The 20,233-nt window shown below is 36.2% G+C and overlaps 1 protein-coding gene across 1 annotated transcript in view; it reads right to left on the minus strand.

The window, feature by feature from the left end:
• LOC306881214 (protein Niban 1-like) overlaps positions 1-20,233 on the minus strand; it is a 28,963-nt gene that overhangs the window by 6,130 nt on the left and 2,600 nt on the right. Inside the window, exons 2-8 of the mRNA XM_079435193.1 lie at positions 7,386-7,516; positions 7,129-7,257; positions 6,927-7,041; positions 6,691-6,855; positions 3,091-3,206; positions 1,177-1,281; positions 708-870 (exon numbers count right to left, since the gene is read on the minus strand). Coding sequence (XP_079291319.1) covers positions 708-870; positions 1,177-1,281; positions 3,091-3,206; positions 6,691-6,855; positions 6,927-7,041; positions 7,129-7,257; positions 7,386-7,516 — 924 coding nt within the window. The remainder of the gene's footprint in view (positions 1-707; positions 871-1,176; positions 1,282-3,090; positions 3,207-6,690; positions 6,856-6,926; positions 7,042-7,128; positions 7,258-7,385; positions 7,517-20,233) is intronic.

Raw genomic sequence — 20,233 nt, forward strand, 5'->3', positions numbered from 1 at the left:
AAATGCATAGCAATATATTTTATTAGAAAAAAACAAACCCATTGACCCATTCATGACAGCAAAAAGAATCAGTAGCATATAAAGGAGAATATTATTCAATAATATTAATAAATATTAAAGCAATAACATTATTCCCCCTAAAGTTAATATGTTTTTGGGGTATTAATTATGAATAATATAAAGAAAAAATTACAAGTAAAAAGTTTTTAAAAAGTACACTGCAAAATATTGTTAAAATATATGTTTTCTATTTGAGCATATTTTAAAACGTAATTGAATCCTGTGACACAAAGCTGAATTTTCAGCATCATTACTCCAGTCTTCAGTGTCACATGATCCATCAGAAATCTGCAGATATGCAAATATATAGATTTCCTGCTCGAAACATTTACTATTATTATCAATGCTGAAAAAAATGTGTGCTACTTAATATATTTTTGTGGAAAGCATTATTAATTTTTTTAGGGCTCTTTGATAAATAAAAAGTTAAATTAACAATATTTATTTAAAATAGAAATCATTTGTAACATAAATGTCTTTGTTTTCATTTTTCATCATTTAAAAGCTTTACAAAGTATTGCTAAAAAACTAATTTCTTAAAAAAACTAACTTACCGACCCTAAACTTTTGAATAGTAGTGTATATAAACACACAACAGAAAGGACTGACCATAAGGCTGTAGTGAATAGTGCACTGTCTATTTATACCTTGCAGTTTAGTTTCCAGGAATGTTTGTGAGTTGATGATCTGGTCCATATCTGAGCGGATGAGCGCCTCCTGCTGTTTGGTAGATTCTCTGCACTCATTTTTCAAACTCTCCAATCCTTCTCGCAGTTGTTCATGCACAAGCTCATAGGTCACTTCCACTGTCTAACCACACAAGGGAATACATAGAAAACACATTCATGCTAAATATGGCCATCATAAACCCACTTCATCATGAACATAGAGCTGCCTTTGTCTACATGTTGCCTAAATGCTAAACATCCCTTTATAGAGCAGTGGCATGAAGGAGAATTATTTTTCATGGTATAACACTTTTATTGTTTTGGCCAGAAAAACAAGTCTGGTTATCCAGAATGGACCAGTCAAAATGTTGCCCGACTGTGACATTCAAGGCATAGAGTGTCAAAGTTCTAAGAATAGACGTGAGGAGAAGACGCTGAACTCACTGACCGCAAACCACGCCCTCTTCCTCTCTGGCTTCTTTCCTTTCAGCTTGGGCAACAGCTCTGTCTGCAGTGAGGGCAGCAGCTCCTCCATCACCAGGTTAGCCAACACCTGCAAATAGAGGGAGTCACTAATGAAGCCAATGATACCAGACTGAGTCAAGACACAAAACACCCACATGGCACAGACTCATAAAGGAAGAGCAAAAGTATTGAATCACTGAGTTGTTGTAATGTCACAGCAATGAATCAGTCTGCAATGGACAGAATCACCACACAGACGTGGCATTTGAGTCCTGTGTGGATATTGAGCTGTATTTATCAGGCAAATAAAACTGTCTGTCAGTGAAACTCAATATGCTTTAAAAATTACAAAAACTTACAATCTTAAAAAAAAATACATTTATTTGATCAAAAATATAATTAAAAATTATTTGTAATATGCTGATTTTTGTGGTCAAGAAAGAGAGGTGTATGTGCGTTTTTTATGCGTACGTTCATTCTATGAATCACACATACGCATATTTGAAAGATGATTGTAAGGTCAAATTTAGGATGGTTTCTGCGCAACATTTTATAAACGAGGTATTCATTCAAATATTCTCGTAGCTTCTTAAAATTAAGGTTGAACCACTTATATCACATGGGCAATTTTAATGATGTCCTTACTAACCTTCTGGGCCTTGAACATGGAAGGACCCTTGCTGACTAGGCAGGGTCAGAAAGCTCTCGGATTTCATCAAAAATATCTTAATTTGTGTTCCGAAGATGAACGAAGGGTTTGGAACGACATGAGGGTGAGTAATTACTGAAAGAATTGTAATTTTTGGTTAAACTAATCCTTTAATATTTTTCAAATGGTGGCGTAATAGAATATCATAATTTATGTAACAGTATGTCATTTATTTATTTGTTAAGTAGATGTATATACAATAAGTACTTCATCACTTTGTCAGGGTTTGTGATAGTGACTGATTGTAAAAATAGCTTATTTTACATGTCTGTTTTCAGTTCCCTTTATCCAACAACACCTCTGCCAAATTAGGGTTCAAAATGGGATTTAACAATAGCTGGAGGAAGGCAGTAACTACAGGACGTCCTGTGAAAGACCCTGCTGTGATCTCAAGATTTCATAACAAAAGGAGCTTTGGTATGAATTTTTGCAGGGAACAACATATCAATAATAATTTGTGGTGCTTGCTAAGGCAGTTATTTATGAGTTTTGTAAAACTTCTTGAGGGAACACAAAAGTCTGGCAAAGGGAACACAAACGTTTTGCAAGTGCATGCTAAGTTAAAGGGACATGGTGTAGTAAAAATCTGAGATAGGGAAAAAAAAATAATTGCTTTTGTGTTGACAAAATGTGTGTTCCCTTGCTTTTGAGTGAAAATCTTTTGTGTTCACTCACACAAGTTTTGCGATCCTCTGAGAAGATTTAGTGACGATGAGAGCAAACTGATTTTTTGAGAGAATACAAAAGTTTGTGAGCAAAAGTCTTTTTCCTATCACCATGTCCCTCTGTAATAAGTTATTATATATACATTTTAAAATATAAAATTATTCATTTAAATAATACTACCTATTAAATAGCATGTATCTATCACATTTACATGCTCTTGTATACATTGAAAAAATTGGATTTACAAAAACAGTCTTGAATATGAGCATACTTTTAAAACTTTAAGCTAAAATGGGATTTTAACATCACGACAGCTCTGTCCACACTCAGTCAGTGACTCCACCAGCCTGCTGACCACATTATTATGCCTGCTTTAATCACAGCACATTAGTCAGCCTATTTGTTCCTCTCTGTGGCCACTACATCATGACTCATCTGATTCATTCAAAAGAAGTGGACACTGCTTTTCTGGAAACTCATTCAAAACATGCTTGTGAGTAATATGGAGACCAGGAGGCTCACCTGACAGTCAGTGCCCACCAGCATATCCCATGATTCATAATGACCCTTCTCCTGCCTGTAGAAGTGAATGGCCTTTAGGAAAGCCTGCACCTCACATTCCATACTCTTCAGATAATCTGCAGAGACATAAATTGTCAGATGAATCAATTGTGTAATATAGAATCATGTGAGCAACTACTCTTTTCTGGTTACAAAAGACACATAAATGACTTGGAAATACCAAGTATGATGAAAGGCTTTTACGTCTAAGTTAAATGAGAAAAAACTGAGAAACCCATCACCTTACATGTCTTGTACTGTTAAATAAGGAAAAAATAACATTCAGAATAACTACTAACTAAACGAGTAACTAACAAAACGTCTCAACACTACTAATGCAAATACATTTTCAGTAGTGGCAGTACAGTAGTATTTTTATTTAATAATAGCATATATTTTTTAAATATGTGAGATACTATGTACATGGCAGTTCTATTCTTGTACCATCTCTACCTATTTTTATGAGCACTTTATGACACACAGATAAGTTGCATTGGTGTACAAGTCTATGTATAAGACACATTTTATCATTTAATTCAGAAATAATATACAATAAACGAAACGTTTACAAACATTAGAAATATGTATTTATATTCCTTACACTCCACAAAAAATCCTGTAAATTTAGCAGTGTTCAGAATAGAAAAAATAACGAAAATATAAGTAATAAACAAACACAAATTATAGTGGCATTCACCATAAACATATAAACGCCCAGCCTTTAATATTTAAAGCAAAACTGAAACGAGCGGCGTGGTTGCTGGAAAATGCACAAAACAAACTCACTTGTCTTTTCTCATTCATCACCAATCCTGATGTGACCTTGATTACTTTATATAAGTCGCCTTGGAAATCGCAGCACGTTTCAGATGAAAAAACGCAATTTATAATCCAGAAAAACAGCTATATCCTTTTTCATAAAAATGTGTGTGGAAAACAGAAGAAGAAATCATATCTTTGCAAGATAAAATGACAAATTATTTCCATGTTGGATGAAAACGCCCGTAGTTTGCCCACCTCTGCAGATTCGTATCATGTTTTTTTTTAATCCCTCGCGGGCCTCCACAGGAGTGATAGCGGGTCGCAGACAGCCGTAGTTTGAACACCCCTGGGCTATATGATCCCATATATGATTAGAAATTAAATGAAATAGAAACGATGTAAATCACACTACCCAGGCGGGATCACCTCTCATCTCGACCAATCACACGAATGAACGCAAGCATAGTCGGTATACTTCATTGTGTGGTGCTCGCGCGAGAGCATGTCAGAGGAGGAGTAGAATAATAATTCATTATTGATTACTAATTTAAATCAGTACTTTATAGCAAAAATCATATCTTAAAATGAAAAGAAGCAGGCTTTAGCAATCACATCATTTTAAACCGTAAACTCCTGGAAAGTCCAGGGATCCAGTGAATGAATTCAAACAGTAAGCTCAAAACTGGGCCGATTTCATCAGCGATTGTCAGTAAAATTATTATTTTCAGTGTGTATTTAGCTTAAAAGCAAGAGTGTTTTATAATGAACGCTGATTATGCGGTGGTCAGAGATTTAGTGATTCTGAATGGATCCGTATATTAAAGGCAGGAGATTTAGTGGTCTTTGGCGTCTCCCTGTGGTCCTGTTTGGTATTGCAGTTTGACTTGTGCTAATTTGTATTGAAAACTTTTATTTAATTATTGATTGATTGATTGTGGCACTATACATAGGCCTACATTGTAAATTATTGAAAAGTACTTATTTATTTATTTAAATAAATAAACAAATAAATAAATAAGGGGGGGTGTTTCAGGTGAGTACCGGCACTTCTTTTTTTCCACTTCAAGCACTGGCTAACATTTTATAAGATTTTAAAAATGTGTTCATGGCTATGAAGGTAAGATACTGATTATCGAGAATACCATTACAATGTCGTATAAGAGATTAGCATAACTGCCTAAACAGTTACGGTAGTGTTTATTTGTCAGCATTTAAATGTACAGTTAGCCTAGTGTCTGAGAACTTTCCTGGGATTACCAGACTCTGCATATAAAATTATGTTCTTTAATAACATGAAACTGTATGTTAATTCCACTATCATTATTTACAGTGTTGCAATTATTTTGTTTCTCAGTTTCTGATAAGAATGAGGCAGGAGAGGTTTCTGTGAGAGTCTCTACCTATATATAGCACATATAAAATGAACTTCACAGGAAGATTACGAGCTGGTTTATCTTTATCTGGAAATTCTAAATAGCGCTCCGTGCATATGGTCAATTTAATCTGAATAAGTATTAAAGTAGTACACTGACAAATGTGACCCAGGACCACAAAACCATTCATAAGGGTCATTTTTATTAAATTGAGATTTGAACAAATAAGCATTCCATTGATGTATGGTTTGTTAGGATAGGACAATATTCGGCCAAGATACAACTATTTGAAAATATGGAATCTGAGGGTGCAAAAAAAAAATCAAAATATTGAGACAATCGCCTTTAAAGCTGTCCAAATGAAGTCCTTAATAATGCATATTACTAATCAAAAATAATTTTTTGATATATTTACGGTAGAAAATTTACAAAATATCTTCATGGAACATGATCTTTAATTAATATCCTAAAGATTTTTTGCATAATTTTGGATCATTTTGACCCATAAAATGTATTTTTGGCTATTGCTACAAATATACCCGTGCTACTTATGACTGGTTTTGTGGTCCAGGGTCACAAATATACTATTAGTACATTGGTATTAGTATATTTACTACATAAAACTCTAATTAAGTTTAAAAATGAACTTTAAGTACCTTGAATGTAGTACAACTTCTTTACAATACGAGTAGCTATGAGTATGAGTAGCTTCCCTAACATTTATGAACATTAATGCTCCTAAGGCCAAAACGCTAACTAAGACATCATCACTCTTATTATTTCTCACAATAAGTGTTTGTGATTTGACCTTTAAATCTAAGTAGTACATTTGGTATGTACCTCATCCCACAACATTTGTGCTGCAAACATGAATGACACCTTAAATTGTGAGGCTTATTTCAAAATCTTTTCTAATCTGACTTTCAATTTACGAAACAGTTATGTTTAATGTTAAAACAGTTTGATTTTACTCTGTGTAGATGGTTAACTCTCCTCTCTCACCCAGTACATAAAGCATGAAGGTATGAAAGAGGAGTCTTTTGCAGTTGTGTGATGAAGTAGAATATTATTGCACACGTAATGCTCTGCAGAGGCAGTGTAACCACTAGGCAGCAAGTACGCCGGAAGAGAGCGTTGCAATTCTGGATATTATTAGTGTATCACCATGACCACCACAGAAAAACAGTAGTAAACTGATGCAAGAGCAGAGGCTGCCACACACAGCTTGAGGGATCCTCTCATCTGCCTCGCTACTGTAATATAGCATGTGTTTAGGGTTGCTTTTGGGTAGGTGTACAGAGAATTAGTCAGAATGGATTCAAGAAGTACTTTAAAATTGAGCAAACAGAAATCTTTCCCTTTGGGGTGTAATCTCAAATTTGATCACAGAGCGCAGTCTGAGACAGAGGCAGTGCTGATATGATACCTTGGTTCTGATGCCGAATGCAGTCGTTCAGGATCGAGACGAAGCCAGCCCGCTTCTCCTCCTGCTGGAAACAGAAGTAGGAATCTCGCCTGTAAGGCAGTCTCAGGTACACAGGAAGCGGACCGGGAACCGACACCACAGGAACGGAGGGCTCTTCTTTAGAACCTGAATAACACACAAACACTCATTCCAACGGGAAGAGAGAGATCAGGACGGAGAACTAGACAAACACTCACCATTAGGATCAGGGAAGGCCTTGTCTACGACAGCAGTGTATTTCTCCTCTGAGGTCAACACTGTGCCTCCTGTTGGCAGGAGTTTGTGGCGGGCTGGGGATCCCTTTGTATATGACTGGATGTGTGAAATATAACAGAATCATGAGAATGTTCTGTCAGAAAAAGTGCCTTTATGTGAAAATGATCAAAGATAACTTTTAACCTCCTGGCTATCATGTAGCTCCAGGCTATGGTCGGCACGGACCACAACAAATCTCTCTCTCCACTTTCTGTTGTCATCAAAGTAAAGCACTCTATCCTTGTACAGGACCTCTGAGGCCTGCAGAGGCTCCTAGAAGTGAAATATACTGGTGTCAGTGAGAGTAAAACTCTGCAACAGCATGAATCAGATGTAAGTGAGAGTACAATAAAATCACTAAATAAATTGATGTTGTCAGTATAAGAGTGTTAAGATCTCACCTTCTGTTTGAGGAGCTGGGCCTGTCCTGCTCTGTGCTGCTCCACCTCATCCTTCAGATGGCAAAAGAGGGTGACACAGCTTTGCCTTCTGTAATGAGGACTAAAGTTCTTCAGCTCAGCCTCTGTCTGGCCTACACACACGTGAAAGATCAGATTAACCTTGTGAAAAAGAAGTGTGCTTAATTGTATTAAATGTGCACTTGTACCTAAGATCTTAAAAGTATATTTAAATAAAAAACTACTTGCGAATAACATTAATAAAATAAGAGGCTTAAAGAGTTTACTTTCATGACTTTTAAAAAGTTCACTTTGTAATTTCTTTGTACTTTTTTTTAATCATTATGCTTTAATAATCTTTTGTCATACTTTAAAGAAGCACACTTATTTTGATGTATTGATTTACATACTAAAGTACAAATTAAGTACTATATTTTTAACTGGAGTGTGTTATTTGACATTACATTTGAGGTTCATTTATTTTAAATATATTAATTGTAACTTCATCATTGAAAATGTGTAATTACAAATATATTTAAATTTAGCACAGATGTGTAGTCAAGACCAGACCCTCAAAAACCCAGAACAATGACTAAACCCCTCAAGACCAAGATCCAGACCACATTCAGACCCTTCAAGACTCCAGACTGAGACTATACCATTCAAGATCTAGACAAAGACTAGACCCCTCAAGATCCAGACCAAGATTAGACCACCCGAAATCCAGGCCAAGACTAGACACCTCTGGACCCAGACCAAAACTAGACCCTTGAGACCAAGATACTTGATATTCAGACCAAGACCAGACCCTTCAAGACCCAAATCCAGACCAAGAAGACTAGACCTTTAAGACTCAGATCCAGATCAAAATTAGACCCCTCTACACCCTTCAAGACCCAAATCCAGACCATGAATACTAGACCTTTAAGACTCAGATCCAGACCAAAATTAGACCCCTCTACACCCTTCAAGACCCAGATCCAGACCAAGACTAGACCCTTTAAGACTTAGATCCAGTCCAAGACTAGACCGCTCGAGACCAAGATACTCGAGATTCAGACCAAGACTAGACCCTTTAAGACTTAGATCCAGTCCAAGACTAGACCTGTCAAGATCCAAATCCAGACCAAGAATAAATTTCAATAAACCAAGATACTGAATTTATTGCAGAATTTATTTGTAGTATTCAACAATTGTTTTAACACCTTTAATTTATTGTCATACTAGCATACTATTCTGACTATTTCTTCCATATTTTTGTTCCATATATTATGCCAAATGAAGCTATAGTTTGTTGAAGCATGCATTGACTGGGAATGGGTGATATGACTAAAGTACAACACAAGAAATTTTACTTTACTATACATATCAAAATATATCTATCTATCTATCTATCTATCTATCTATCTATCTATCTATCTATCTATCTATCTATCTATCTATCTATCTATCTATCTATCTATCTAACATATCTACAGTGACAGGTGTTAAGTTAATACAGTGAGATCATGCATCTTATTGTTCCTGACTCTGAGGGAGGAGAAAGTCCCTTACTCATTCCTAAAGACTGAGCTATCTTTACCACTTCACTGCACTGCCAAAATGACATGACACAGAGCGCAGGCCTGAAACTGTTTCAGCATTATTCCACTGAGCAAACTAAGTTGAAAACTTTATTTGCAACAGCTCTTGGGCTGGATCACAATTTCCAAGCTTTTACAGAAAATATCCTTGGACTTTCCTTGGAAATATTATTCTCTGCCAAGGTGTATAGAAATCTGATTGTCTGGAAGAAGCCATTGGCAGCAGCTGCACAATATGTTATTTACAGGGCACATGAGACATGCTTTATTAACCACTACCACTGCTTTGCAAAACAATGTCTGATAAAATTTAGACAGAATACTACTGACTCGTGGTCCAGCTATGGTCACCGTGATGATTCTGATCATACAGTTGATTTGAGATTACAAAAAGTGTTGTTGTGGAGTCTAGATTCAATGCAAGCCTGATATATCAACTTAAAATACGATTTTAATGTTGAAAATTCACCTGATTGATATCTTACCAAAGTAAACAAGTAACCATCACTAAACCCATCTGCTAAAACATGTTGGCTTCTTGTTATCATCATGTGGAGTTGTTCAAGACATTACTTAAAAACCTAAATTAATTCTCAGACATTTTCTTTGTGTGAGAAATTAACGGAAATCTTTAGTCACAGATAAACTTCCCTGTTCATTTGAACCAGTTGATCCGGTTCAAAAATGGGATTGAACGATTTATTCATAAATCCCAGTTTTTAATTTCAGCTGACCGACTCTCTCTGTTCTTCACATAAATCTCCCATATAGCTTCAGAATATTTAAAAGTGAAAGTGACGTGACATACGGCCAAGTATGGTGACCCATACTCGGAATTCGTGCTCTGCATTTAACCCATCCAACGTGCACACACACAGCAGTGAACACACACACACCGTGAACAGCCATTTATGCTGCGGCGCCCGGGGAGCAGTTGGGGGTTCGGTGCCTTGCTCAATGGCACCTCAGTCGTGGTATTGAGGGTGGAGAGAGCGCTGTACATTCACTCCCCCCACCTACAATCCCTGCCGGCCCGAGACTCGAACCCACAACCTTTGCATTATGAGTCCGAATCTCTAACCATTAGTCCACGACTTTGCACAAATATTGCACACGAGTCACAAGGATTACTTTTATGGTGCTTTGTTGTCCTGTTTTGTATTTCAAAAACAAACAAACAATATATAAATAAGTAATAACTTAAGTAATTATTTCTTTTTTATTTTTGGGTTAATTATTCCTTTAATTAGATAAACATTGAAAATAAAATAAAATAAAATAAAATACAATAATTTGAAGATACACTTGACAAGAATATTCTGCCTTTCACTGAGTGCCAAGTCCTGGGTTAAAGGGGAGTGAAGTTGCATATTTAATTATGCAAACCCATTAATCAGTTCCTGTTTTTGATTCTCACCATCCACTAGCATATAAATTATACATAAATCATGTATCATATACAAATACATAATGTTCAACCAGCTAAAATGTTAGAGACAAGGAAGGCAAGCAACAAAATAGACAGAATACTTTGCCAACAGTAATACAACTGGTACATCATCTCAAAATAACCAATGCTCTTAGGCAAACTTTATCAAAACTTAGTTTGAGACAAAACAAGTTACTACATATACTACTACAAAAAAAGCTACTCTACTACAGTAACACTAAAACACTCTTGCTAATCTAAGATCTTACTTCACACTCGTATTGCTTCACAGTGTCACACTTTAAATGCTAAGGAATCTCCATCATCATCAAAAAATAAATAAAATAGAATTCAACTTCTTGAAACATCTTGAAGAAATGGAAAAAAATAAGTTATTTTAAAAATAATTTGCTTATTCGAGGCAGATTTCTTTCTTCCTTGTAAACCCCCATCCCCCTCCTCTTAAGGAAGTTTTCCTTATTATTACTTATTAGAGTATTAGATTTCAGCGACTTTCAGGAGTAAAGTTGTTTTTAAAGGTGCTGCACAAATACAAGATAGACTTGAACTAAATTGAGTTAGAGAACAGAGAGCTGCTCTGAGGAGGACAGAGAGATGAGAGAGTGGCTTCCTGTAAGGACACACACTCCACAAATACACACCACACAAACACACACTTGTGATAAGAGCACGACCGTTGTAAATCCTGGACAACTCAGCAAATATTTCTTTTTAAAAACAGAAACTATGAAACAACTCACATCTCTGACCATATTCACAACACTGTCCAAATTCACTGAATTGTGGAGGTTTTAAGATTGATCACTGTGTCAGTTATATCTTCTAAAGACTTGAACCATGAAGAGGTGCAATACAAGAGGACAAAAGTGCATTCAAATGAAGACATATCTACTACACATCCCAAGACGTTTTTACAGAAAAAATAACCTCTTCAAATTTTTGAATACACACAGTGTTTATGTTTGTCCTCGGCATCCTTTCATCTGGACTGGTTTTCAAACAGCTACTAGTGATAATGGAATCTTTGTATAGCAGTGGGCCTTTGGTAATTGGTATAATTAAATATAATTGGTGCCTATTACAGGTCCAATTTAATTGCCGGATGTATTGATGCAGATAAATCCTCAAGTCTCAAGAAATCAGAGAGAAAAAAGCTGACAGGTCCAATGTATATAAGATATACTGAAGTACATTTGATTGTGCACAAGTGGAACTATTGCAAGTATACTTTAGGTCCACTTTAAATATCTTGCATTTATTATTATTTTAAATTATCCCTGTAATTGCCAACAACAACAAAAAACGCAATAATTTTTTTTAATAATATTTATATATATATATATATATATATCTTGCATTTAAAGGGGTCATATGATGCAATTTCAAGTTTTCCTTTCTCTTTGAAGTGTTACAAGCTGAGTGCATAGATAAGATCCCTGAAGTTGCAAAGACTAAAGTCTCAAAACCAAAGAGATATTCTTTATCAGTGGCATAGCCACGAGGGGGCCTGGGGGGGCCTAGGCCCCCTTACATGCCCCCTCAGATTTCTGATTTCTTAAAAAGAAAACTTGTAAGATTTTATCACACTTCTGTGTTCGAAAAGCGGAATATTCAAATAGTAGCGCAGGGCCGTTCACGTCGCGCCTAAAAACGCGTGGAAAACGCTAGGTGCGTCGATTTCTCCTTCTTTCAAAGCGCTCTGTAGCTTGCGCACTATGCTTGCACTCCAGTGTCATCTGCCGTTGCTAAGCAACCTAGACCCGTGCTCTTATTTTATTACAGAACAGTAAGAAAACTATACAAACAACATATCACATTAAAAAGCATTAGAATTAGCGAAAGCTAAAACATTACAACTGAAGGCTGTATAGAAGGATTGAAATAAAGGTTTAGGGCAAACTTGTTGTATTAAATATAATGCAAAAAAATTTCATGCGCTGACTTTATGATTTAAATAAAGAAATATTTCCAGCCCATAGACGATAATTAAAAATAAGTTTGACCATCTTAATCGAGTTATATTCTCCGTGATTGCATGCAACAATTGAATATTATACTGTGAACAAGAACGGGAGGTTAATCACAATAAATATAATGAAAAAATAAACAAAATAATATTAAAAATTAAATTAAATCAGTCCAAGTATTCCTCTGGCAGTAACTTGAGCTGCGTGCTTGTGTGGACGCGAGAATAAACCAAGATTTAGCTGTCATGCAGTGTTTTCATGCAGCGCGCTGCTATTCAGCTTCCATATGCGCACAAACACTTGAAAATGCGCACATTTAATATTGACATTATAGCCTACATGTAATATAGAGCGGCCTCCTCATTTTAAGATGGGCCCCCCAAAATTAAAATTCTGGCTACGCCACTGTTCTTTATCAAAGTTAAGACTCTGCCACGCCCCCCTAAAACAGCTCGTTCAAACACGCCCCCACATGTCTACGTCACAATGTGGAAATATTTGCGTAATGCCGCCCAAATGTTCACGCAAAGAAAGAAGGCGTGGTTTCAGTAACCGCAGTAGTGTTGATGCAGCCATGACGGAGACGCTCTGTGTTTCTAGGCGAAAGCAAAAGCACTTTATTTGGCCTTCCGAAAGTAGATGCATTAAGGAATCATTAAGATTGCTTACAACAGAACAGCACAACCCAGATGTTGTCACAACGCATTTTATTGACGACAGTTTCGTGAACCGAAGAGGTAATTCTGACTTTGCTATGACAATCTGGCGCTTCTGAATCAGCGACTGTATGTTTTGTTATTAGTTTAAGTATTTGCTATTGACTGCTCAAATGCTGATTTGGTGCTTAATAAATATTTCTTATTTTCATAATTTTTTTGATAAAGAAAGTTCAAAAGAAAATAATTTAATTGAAATGGAAATCGTTTGTAAGATTATAAATGTCTTAATGTCACTTTTGATCAATTTAATGGTTGCTGAATAAAAGTATTAATTCTTTACTGATCTCAAATTATATGTATATGTCAACATAGACAAACAACAGATAAGGGGGCAGATGGTTACTGATAAACAGCATGTGAAATATATTGTGTCCAATGATGAGTTAAGCAGATCTGCGGGTCTCTCCCTGGGCAATTCATGAATACAGAGCGTTTTCTCAACTGTTTTGTAGACTATTGCACATCTGTACTATAACTTTTGGTCTTAAACTTCCTTCATCTCCCCACACACAAACAGGGTTTTAAATAGCCCCCGTCTCCAGTTTCTCCCCTGATCACTGGTATCCTGACAGAGGATGGTGTCTGGGACTTTAATTTTGTTGTTTTATATGTCCCTTATCTTTTGCTTGCTATCCTTTGATGCAGGAAAGAGGAGGGTGAAAACAAGGTAAGCATAACCCATGTGAAATCACTTTAGGACAACACAAACTATGAAAACATATCAAACACACAATCATGTCACCCAAAGCTTATAGTGAGAAAAAGAACAAAGCATCTACATGGTATGTGTTATTTGTGAAGTGAGGTCATTTCCTGCCAGTGCTGCTAACTTCCGAGGCAGCTGTGAAATCAGGCGAAAGATTCAATACAAACGTTACACCTCGTTACAGATGAGGCCAATGATTTAAACTAAAATCTGAAACTGAAAATAGAAAGAAAAGTGCTTTCCATTCCCTGTATCTACAGTCCTCACAGTGGGACTGGAAAAAGGGGTTTCTTTATGAACATATTTTAAAATGTCCTACATTTCATAGCCGAGACAACCTGAGATACTGCCAAAACATGACATTTAGTGACACATTGAAGTGGAACAAGCAACAGATAAAAATGACGATATGATGCAGAATTTGTAAGCAAACTGAGTTTGCACTGAACTCCTGCATGCTTCCTCAGTGCCGTGTAACTACAATGTTTTTCAGAACCAGTATCTCTGAAAGTTAAAAATATAATCTGAAGTACGTAAAAGTTAAAAGATTACTTAATGACATTACATTACATTAATAACATTACTCTTAAAAATAAAGGGGTCCCACTTTATATTAAGTGTCCCTAATACCCACGTACTTACATAGTAACTAGATGTGTATGTAGTATGTAACCAAAGTGTAAATACACATTGGCACATAGTATCCACAGCTCTAATGTTTCTGTAACTACACATATGTAACAACCCACTGAATGGTATGTGTAAGAACAAATGTGTAATAGGACATTGGTAACAACACATTTTGGTAATGAAAGTACAAATGTGTAACAGGACTAACAGCACTTTTTGGTAAAGAAAGTGTTACACTTTATATTAAGTAGACAATTACTATGGATTTACCATGTAATTACTTTGATGTTACACAGCAGCGGCCAGTAAGTTAGGCTTTTCATATAAATTGTGGTTGGTGTCCAGAATGTTACACTTTATATTAAGTGGACAGTTCCTGAGGAGTTACCATGTAAGTACACTGGTATTACAATGGTGCACCAACTCCACCAACTCGAGATCTAACTCTAAACCTTATATATATCCCTAAACCTACCCGTTTCCACCCCCTGGATCAAATTGTTCCAATTACTCTTCTACATACTGTTGTTACAAAATGTAGTTATATAATTCCTGTTACACGAGTACTTAGTGAAGTGAAAAAGTGTTGTTACCAATGTCCTGTTACACATTTGTACTTACACATACCATTTTGAGGGTTGTTACATGTGTGTAATTACAGAAATTTTACAGCTGTAGATACTATGTAACAATGTGTACTTACACTGTTGTTACATACTAAGTACATATCTAGTTACTATGTAAGTACACAGGTATTAGGGACACAATATAAAGTATTTATATGCAGATGTCACTCCTGAAACTTTGCAGCATGTATGCCACATTGGTCCTCTTAGCAGCATGAAAACAAAACTTTTATTCAAATTTTGAATGCAATATACATAGCCAAGAAAGTACGTTCCCTTAATCACTGAAAGGCTGTCACTCATTTCAGTTTATTGCGATCTCAGAAAATTCCGCTATAATCAATGAACCTCTCTCTACACGGCACAATTAATCTCTTATCGTATCTACGCTTTGTTCATTTTAACCAGAGGACTCGTTTGAGCTGTGAGTGGATTCTGACTAACTGGAACGCCTCTGATTGGCCATTGCATTCCAAAAATCAACAGATATGTCTGCGATTGGCTACAAAGTTCAACACTGCTAAAACAGAGCGCAAACACAAATACACATTGGATTCTGCCATGAGGTGGCTGCTGCTTACATTTGTTTTGTTGTTTATGTTTATTTAGTTATTAAAGTTAAGTTTGCCAGTTCCCTATTCCTTCTTCCCTGACTCTTAAACTTTGTTACATAGATATATATACATTTTCCTTGAATCTTCTGGCGACCCATTTTTTAAGACATACAACCCACCCGAGGGTCGAGACCCAGGGTTTGAAAACCACTGCTTTAGGTTATTACAATTTTCTTTACACTATAGTGGCAAATGGTTGTTTTAAGAACTGATCACTGAAAAGTTCTTTGGGGAACCCAAAAGGGTTCTTTCTGCGAAAACTTACTTTTGGTACCTTTAGTTTTAAAAGTGCATCTCAAATTCTGTAGCTTGCAATACAGTTTTAGAAGCCAACTAATTACGTTTTACTGTCTTGTTTTTACTACACTTGACAATGTTTTACTGGCGACACCACTTGTTTAACTCTTATTGATGTTGAGTTGTAAGTCCAGTGGTTTGGATGGCCAGCTGAGAAGGGCCTGCTTTTCCCATCACCTCTTGGCCTGTAGAAGAAATCTGTAGCCTAAAATGTCCAACGAGGGAGACAGGCAGCTCCATAACTAACATATCAGATGCTCTCTTTCCCTCTCTCCGTTGTCCCTCCAGTCCAAACTGAAAAATAGCATGTGGTTCAGCAAATGTGAGACGTTTTTGGAGGAGCTACATTATTCTGTCAGTGTGGGCTTATGAGCGAGGTTGTTTTGATCCTAAATAGTTTTAAATCCAAAATGTTATGTGGCAAGCTGATCACTCAAGTAGCACATACAAGTCTGAGGCCACATTGAAAATCTGGGATACAAAATCTGATTTAAACACGGAATGTATGAAGCATTAGGTTACCGATGTAAAATGAAGAAAAAATATTTATCTACAAACTAATTTGTGACACTGGTCTTATGAACTTCATTGTAAGGACAGTCAGATGTTCTTCCGCTGAAGCTCAAGATGTTCTTTGGATCTTCTCAAATCTTGCTGTACAACATGATCATCAAGTTTTAAACAAACTCGTGGAGTTCACGCAGCTTGAGTCCTGCTGTCATTAAAGCAAACAGGAGACAAAATTTCTCCTATTCACTCAAATTATGCTGATAATATAATTTTTTTTATTTTGGACTTAGTTGTAAGAAGCAGAGGTGGTCCTTCAACATCTGACACCATGGATCATCCTGTTAAGTAACTCCCATAAGCCAAAGACGAGATAATGAAAGGCTGAGAAGCAGCTCTCCAACATTTACTGTCAGTTCGGGATAAGGCATGATAGAGTGGCACATACTGTATGTCAGTGTGTGACTAGAATCATGAAATGAATCTGTGAGGGTGTGGGTCAGAGGCTTAAACTGCCTCTCAGTGTTGAGCTGTTCTTCTCTGGAGGTTTGGGATGAGGTCCCGGAATGGGACCTCATCCCATGCCTTTAGAATAAAACTGATTCACTGACTGATACTCCTCCCAACAGCAGAAACTACGGTGGCCGAGAAGTGCAAAACAAATCACGATTCTAAAAACAAAATAACAAATTACAAACGCAAATGCAAATGCAAAACAATTCCGAAAACACAACAACAATTCCGAAAACACAACAACAATTCCGAAAACAAGACAGAAAACACAACGACAAATCAGAAAAACCGGAAGAGGTTTTCGGATTTGTCGTTGTGTTTTCGGAATTGTCATTTTGTTTTTTAGATTTGCATTTGCATTTGTAATTTGTTATTTTGTTTTCAGAATCGTGATTTGTTTTGCACTTCTCGGCCACCGTAAGAAACACACCCAGAGACACATTTTTCAAAACCTCTTAAACCTCTTGTCCCACTCTGTATGTGCTATTTATGATTTTCACCTGGTGGATGATAACACTCTGTTAGATTTACACTGAAGGAGGGACCTCAGCCAAAATGCCATAAAGATGTGGGTGGGCTCTTTGGACATATAAGTAACCACTAACAAAAAGACCAAAGTAACCGCTTGCAATATCCTAGCAAATACCCACAACACCCTAACAAACACCTAACTTACCCTAGCAATGTCCTATAGCACCCTAGCAAACACCCTAAAAACACCTAGAATACTCTAGCAACCACTTACAACACCTTTCCAACTGCCTACAACCAAGTAAACACCCTTAAACACCTTAGAACAAACACACTAAAAAACACTTCACAATCACTTGAAAACCCCTATAGAAACAGCAAAGCAATGCATTAAAAAATCACTCTAAGCAACTTAGCAACCACCAAGCAACACCATAGCAAACACATAGAACATCTAAAAAAACAACAACTCTTAAACACCCTAGCAATCACCTAGAAACAGCCTAGCAATCACCCAAAACCACCCTAGCAACCATCTGAAACCCATTAGAAACCATATAGCAACATTATGTGGTTGAAAAGCACCATTGACTTTTGAACCAAATCTGGTGTTTACTGGTGGAATCTATTTATTTCCTTTAAATTAAACAAATCTTGGCAGGTTCTGTAGCTCATTTGTGAGAAACGTTCTACAGTGTGTGATAGGAATGCATTCTAATAGAGACAGCGATAAGGCAATCTGCATGTCTTCAAGGTGTTTGGACACATTTGTAATCAAAAGGGGAAATGCTCAGAAAAAATGTTAACCTTCACCATATGGAAAGGGTGAAATGTGAATATGTCTTTCATGGAAATCCCTACACATCTTCCTCCCACATGGTGAGCAAATGACAGCATGAACAACCATGACCATTCCCCCTAGAGCCCCACTGCGAGCTTAAAATGAAGGGTAAAGTGGCAAAGAACATATGATGTGAAGCTCAGTTAGAAGTCAGAATGGCATGTTTCATTCAAGTGCTCAAACAACAGCATCAGGAAAGTGGATCCAGATTGCAGATTTGCACAATTATGTTCTAATACCACTTGTTGGCATTAAAAAAGGCAAGAGGACAAGGAACAGAGAATGATTGTGTCATCTGATTCCTTTCAGAGGAATTTGCCCAAGTTGAATAGGACACCTCAGCAAGGTGCCATAACACCTCAGTGGGCACAGATGGCAATTTAAACTGTGCTGAGACCACCAGAACACAAGATATGCTTGAGGTAGTGCTGTCAATGAACAGCATAATATATATACACTGATGATCTTCTTCTGACCTAACCAGCTTCAAAATAAGAATTTTATTTGAAGATAATCAGTAAATGTGATGACTAAACAGCAACATAAACTGGATTCCAACTGCATGTCTCATCAGCATTTATTAATCTGTTAATCTGGTGAACATAAATCACAGTTCACAAACACTCTCAAGTTTGCAAAAATAACTATACATGCATTAAATAATATAATAATAAATAATAAAAACAGTGAAAGTACTGTATGTTTTGCAAGTTTATTTCTGCCACAGAATAAAAATTTAAAAAATGCATTTGTGACTTTCTAATTTAGAGTTTAATTCTGTGTTTTTTTTATTCACAATTGTGAGTTTATATCTCCAAATTTAGACTTTTTCTTCTCGGAATTGCAAGCTTATATCTCACAAGTGATTTTTTTTCTCAGAATTCTAAGTTTACATCTCACAATTTTTACGTTTTTCTAATGATTTTGAGTTTACACCTCTCAATTCTAACTTTTTTTCTCAAAATTCAGTTTATATCTCACAATTTTTTATTTTTACTGTAATTCTGAGTTTATATCTTGCTTGTTTGTTTGTTTCCATCATGGAATAATTTTTTTTTTAAAGAGAATTGCAACTTTTTATCTCATAATTCTAACTTTTTTCTCACAGTTTGTGAGTTTATGCCTTACATTCCTGACTTTCTTTTCATTATTGCGAGTCTATATCTCGCAAATGTGAGTTCAGACTTTTTTTCTCAATTCTTGCAATTCTGAGTTAATTCTTAGTTTATATCTCGCAAATCAGTTTTTTCCTCGCAACTCTTAGCTTATATCTCAAAATTCAAAACTTTTTTTACTCAGACTTGTGAGATATAAACTAAGAATGAACTTTTTTTATGTGATGGTGGAAATAAACTTATAGACTATAATGTATATATCTCATAAACTTTGGCCTTTACAGTTATGCTAAGCAGCATATGAGTCCCTTTATAGCATATGAAGGAGAGTCCAGAGCACATCAGGCCCCTCTCAGCTAAATCAATCTTAGTGCCAAAAACCCATGACATCATTTAGGAGTTTAGCGGAGGAGGGAGTGGTGAATAATGCATCATAATTAAGGACACATTCTGTGCAGCATTTATATGCTGGAGCTGTTTAGATTTTTACCATTTGTTATGTCAGCCCACACCCCTATACTGCTTTATGTCTATTCTTTATGTTTTTGTCTACATGATGACTGTTTAATGGCATGTAATTAAATGTTATGGGACAAAAAAACAAATGTAATCAAACATACAGCGTTCTAATGACAGCACAAACCCTGGAGTCCTCATTTAACCTGTGTGTGTATACATTGGACAGCACTGAGCAAATACATGCCAGGGCCCAAAAAAAAAAAAGCCAAGAGGACGTGGCAAATAACTTGAGTTTTTGGAGCACAAGGGCGGTATTCACTCCAAGACTGAAGCTCTTTCTGTTTCAGTTTATA

Source organism: Barbus barbus, assembly GCF_936440315.1.
Source record: "Barbus barbus genome assembly, chromosome: 15".
Taxonomy (NCBI): Eukaryota; Metazoa; Chordata; class Actinopteri; order Cypriniformes; family Cyprinidae; genus Barbus; species Barbus barbus.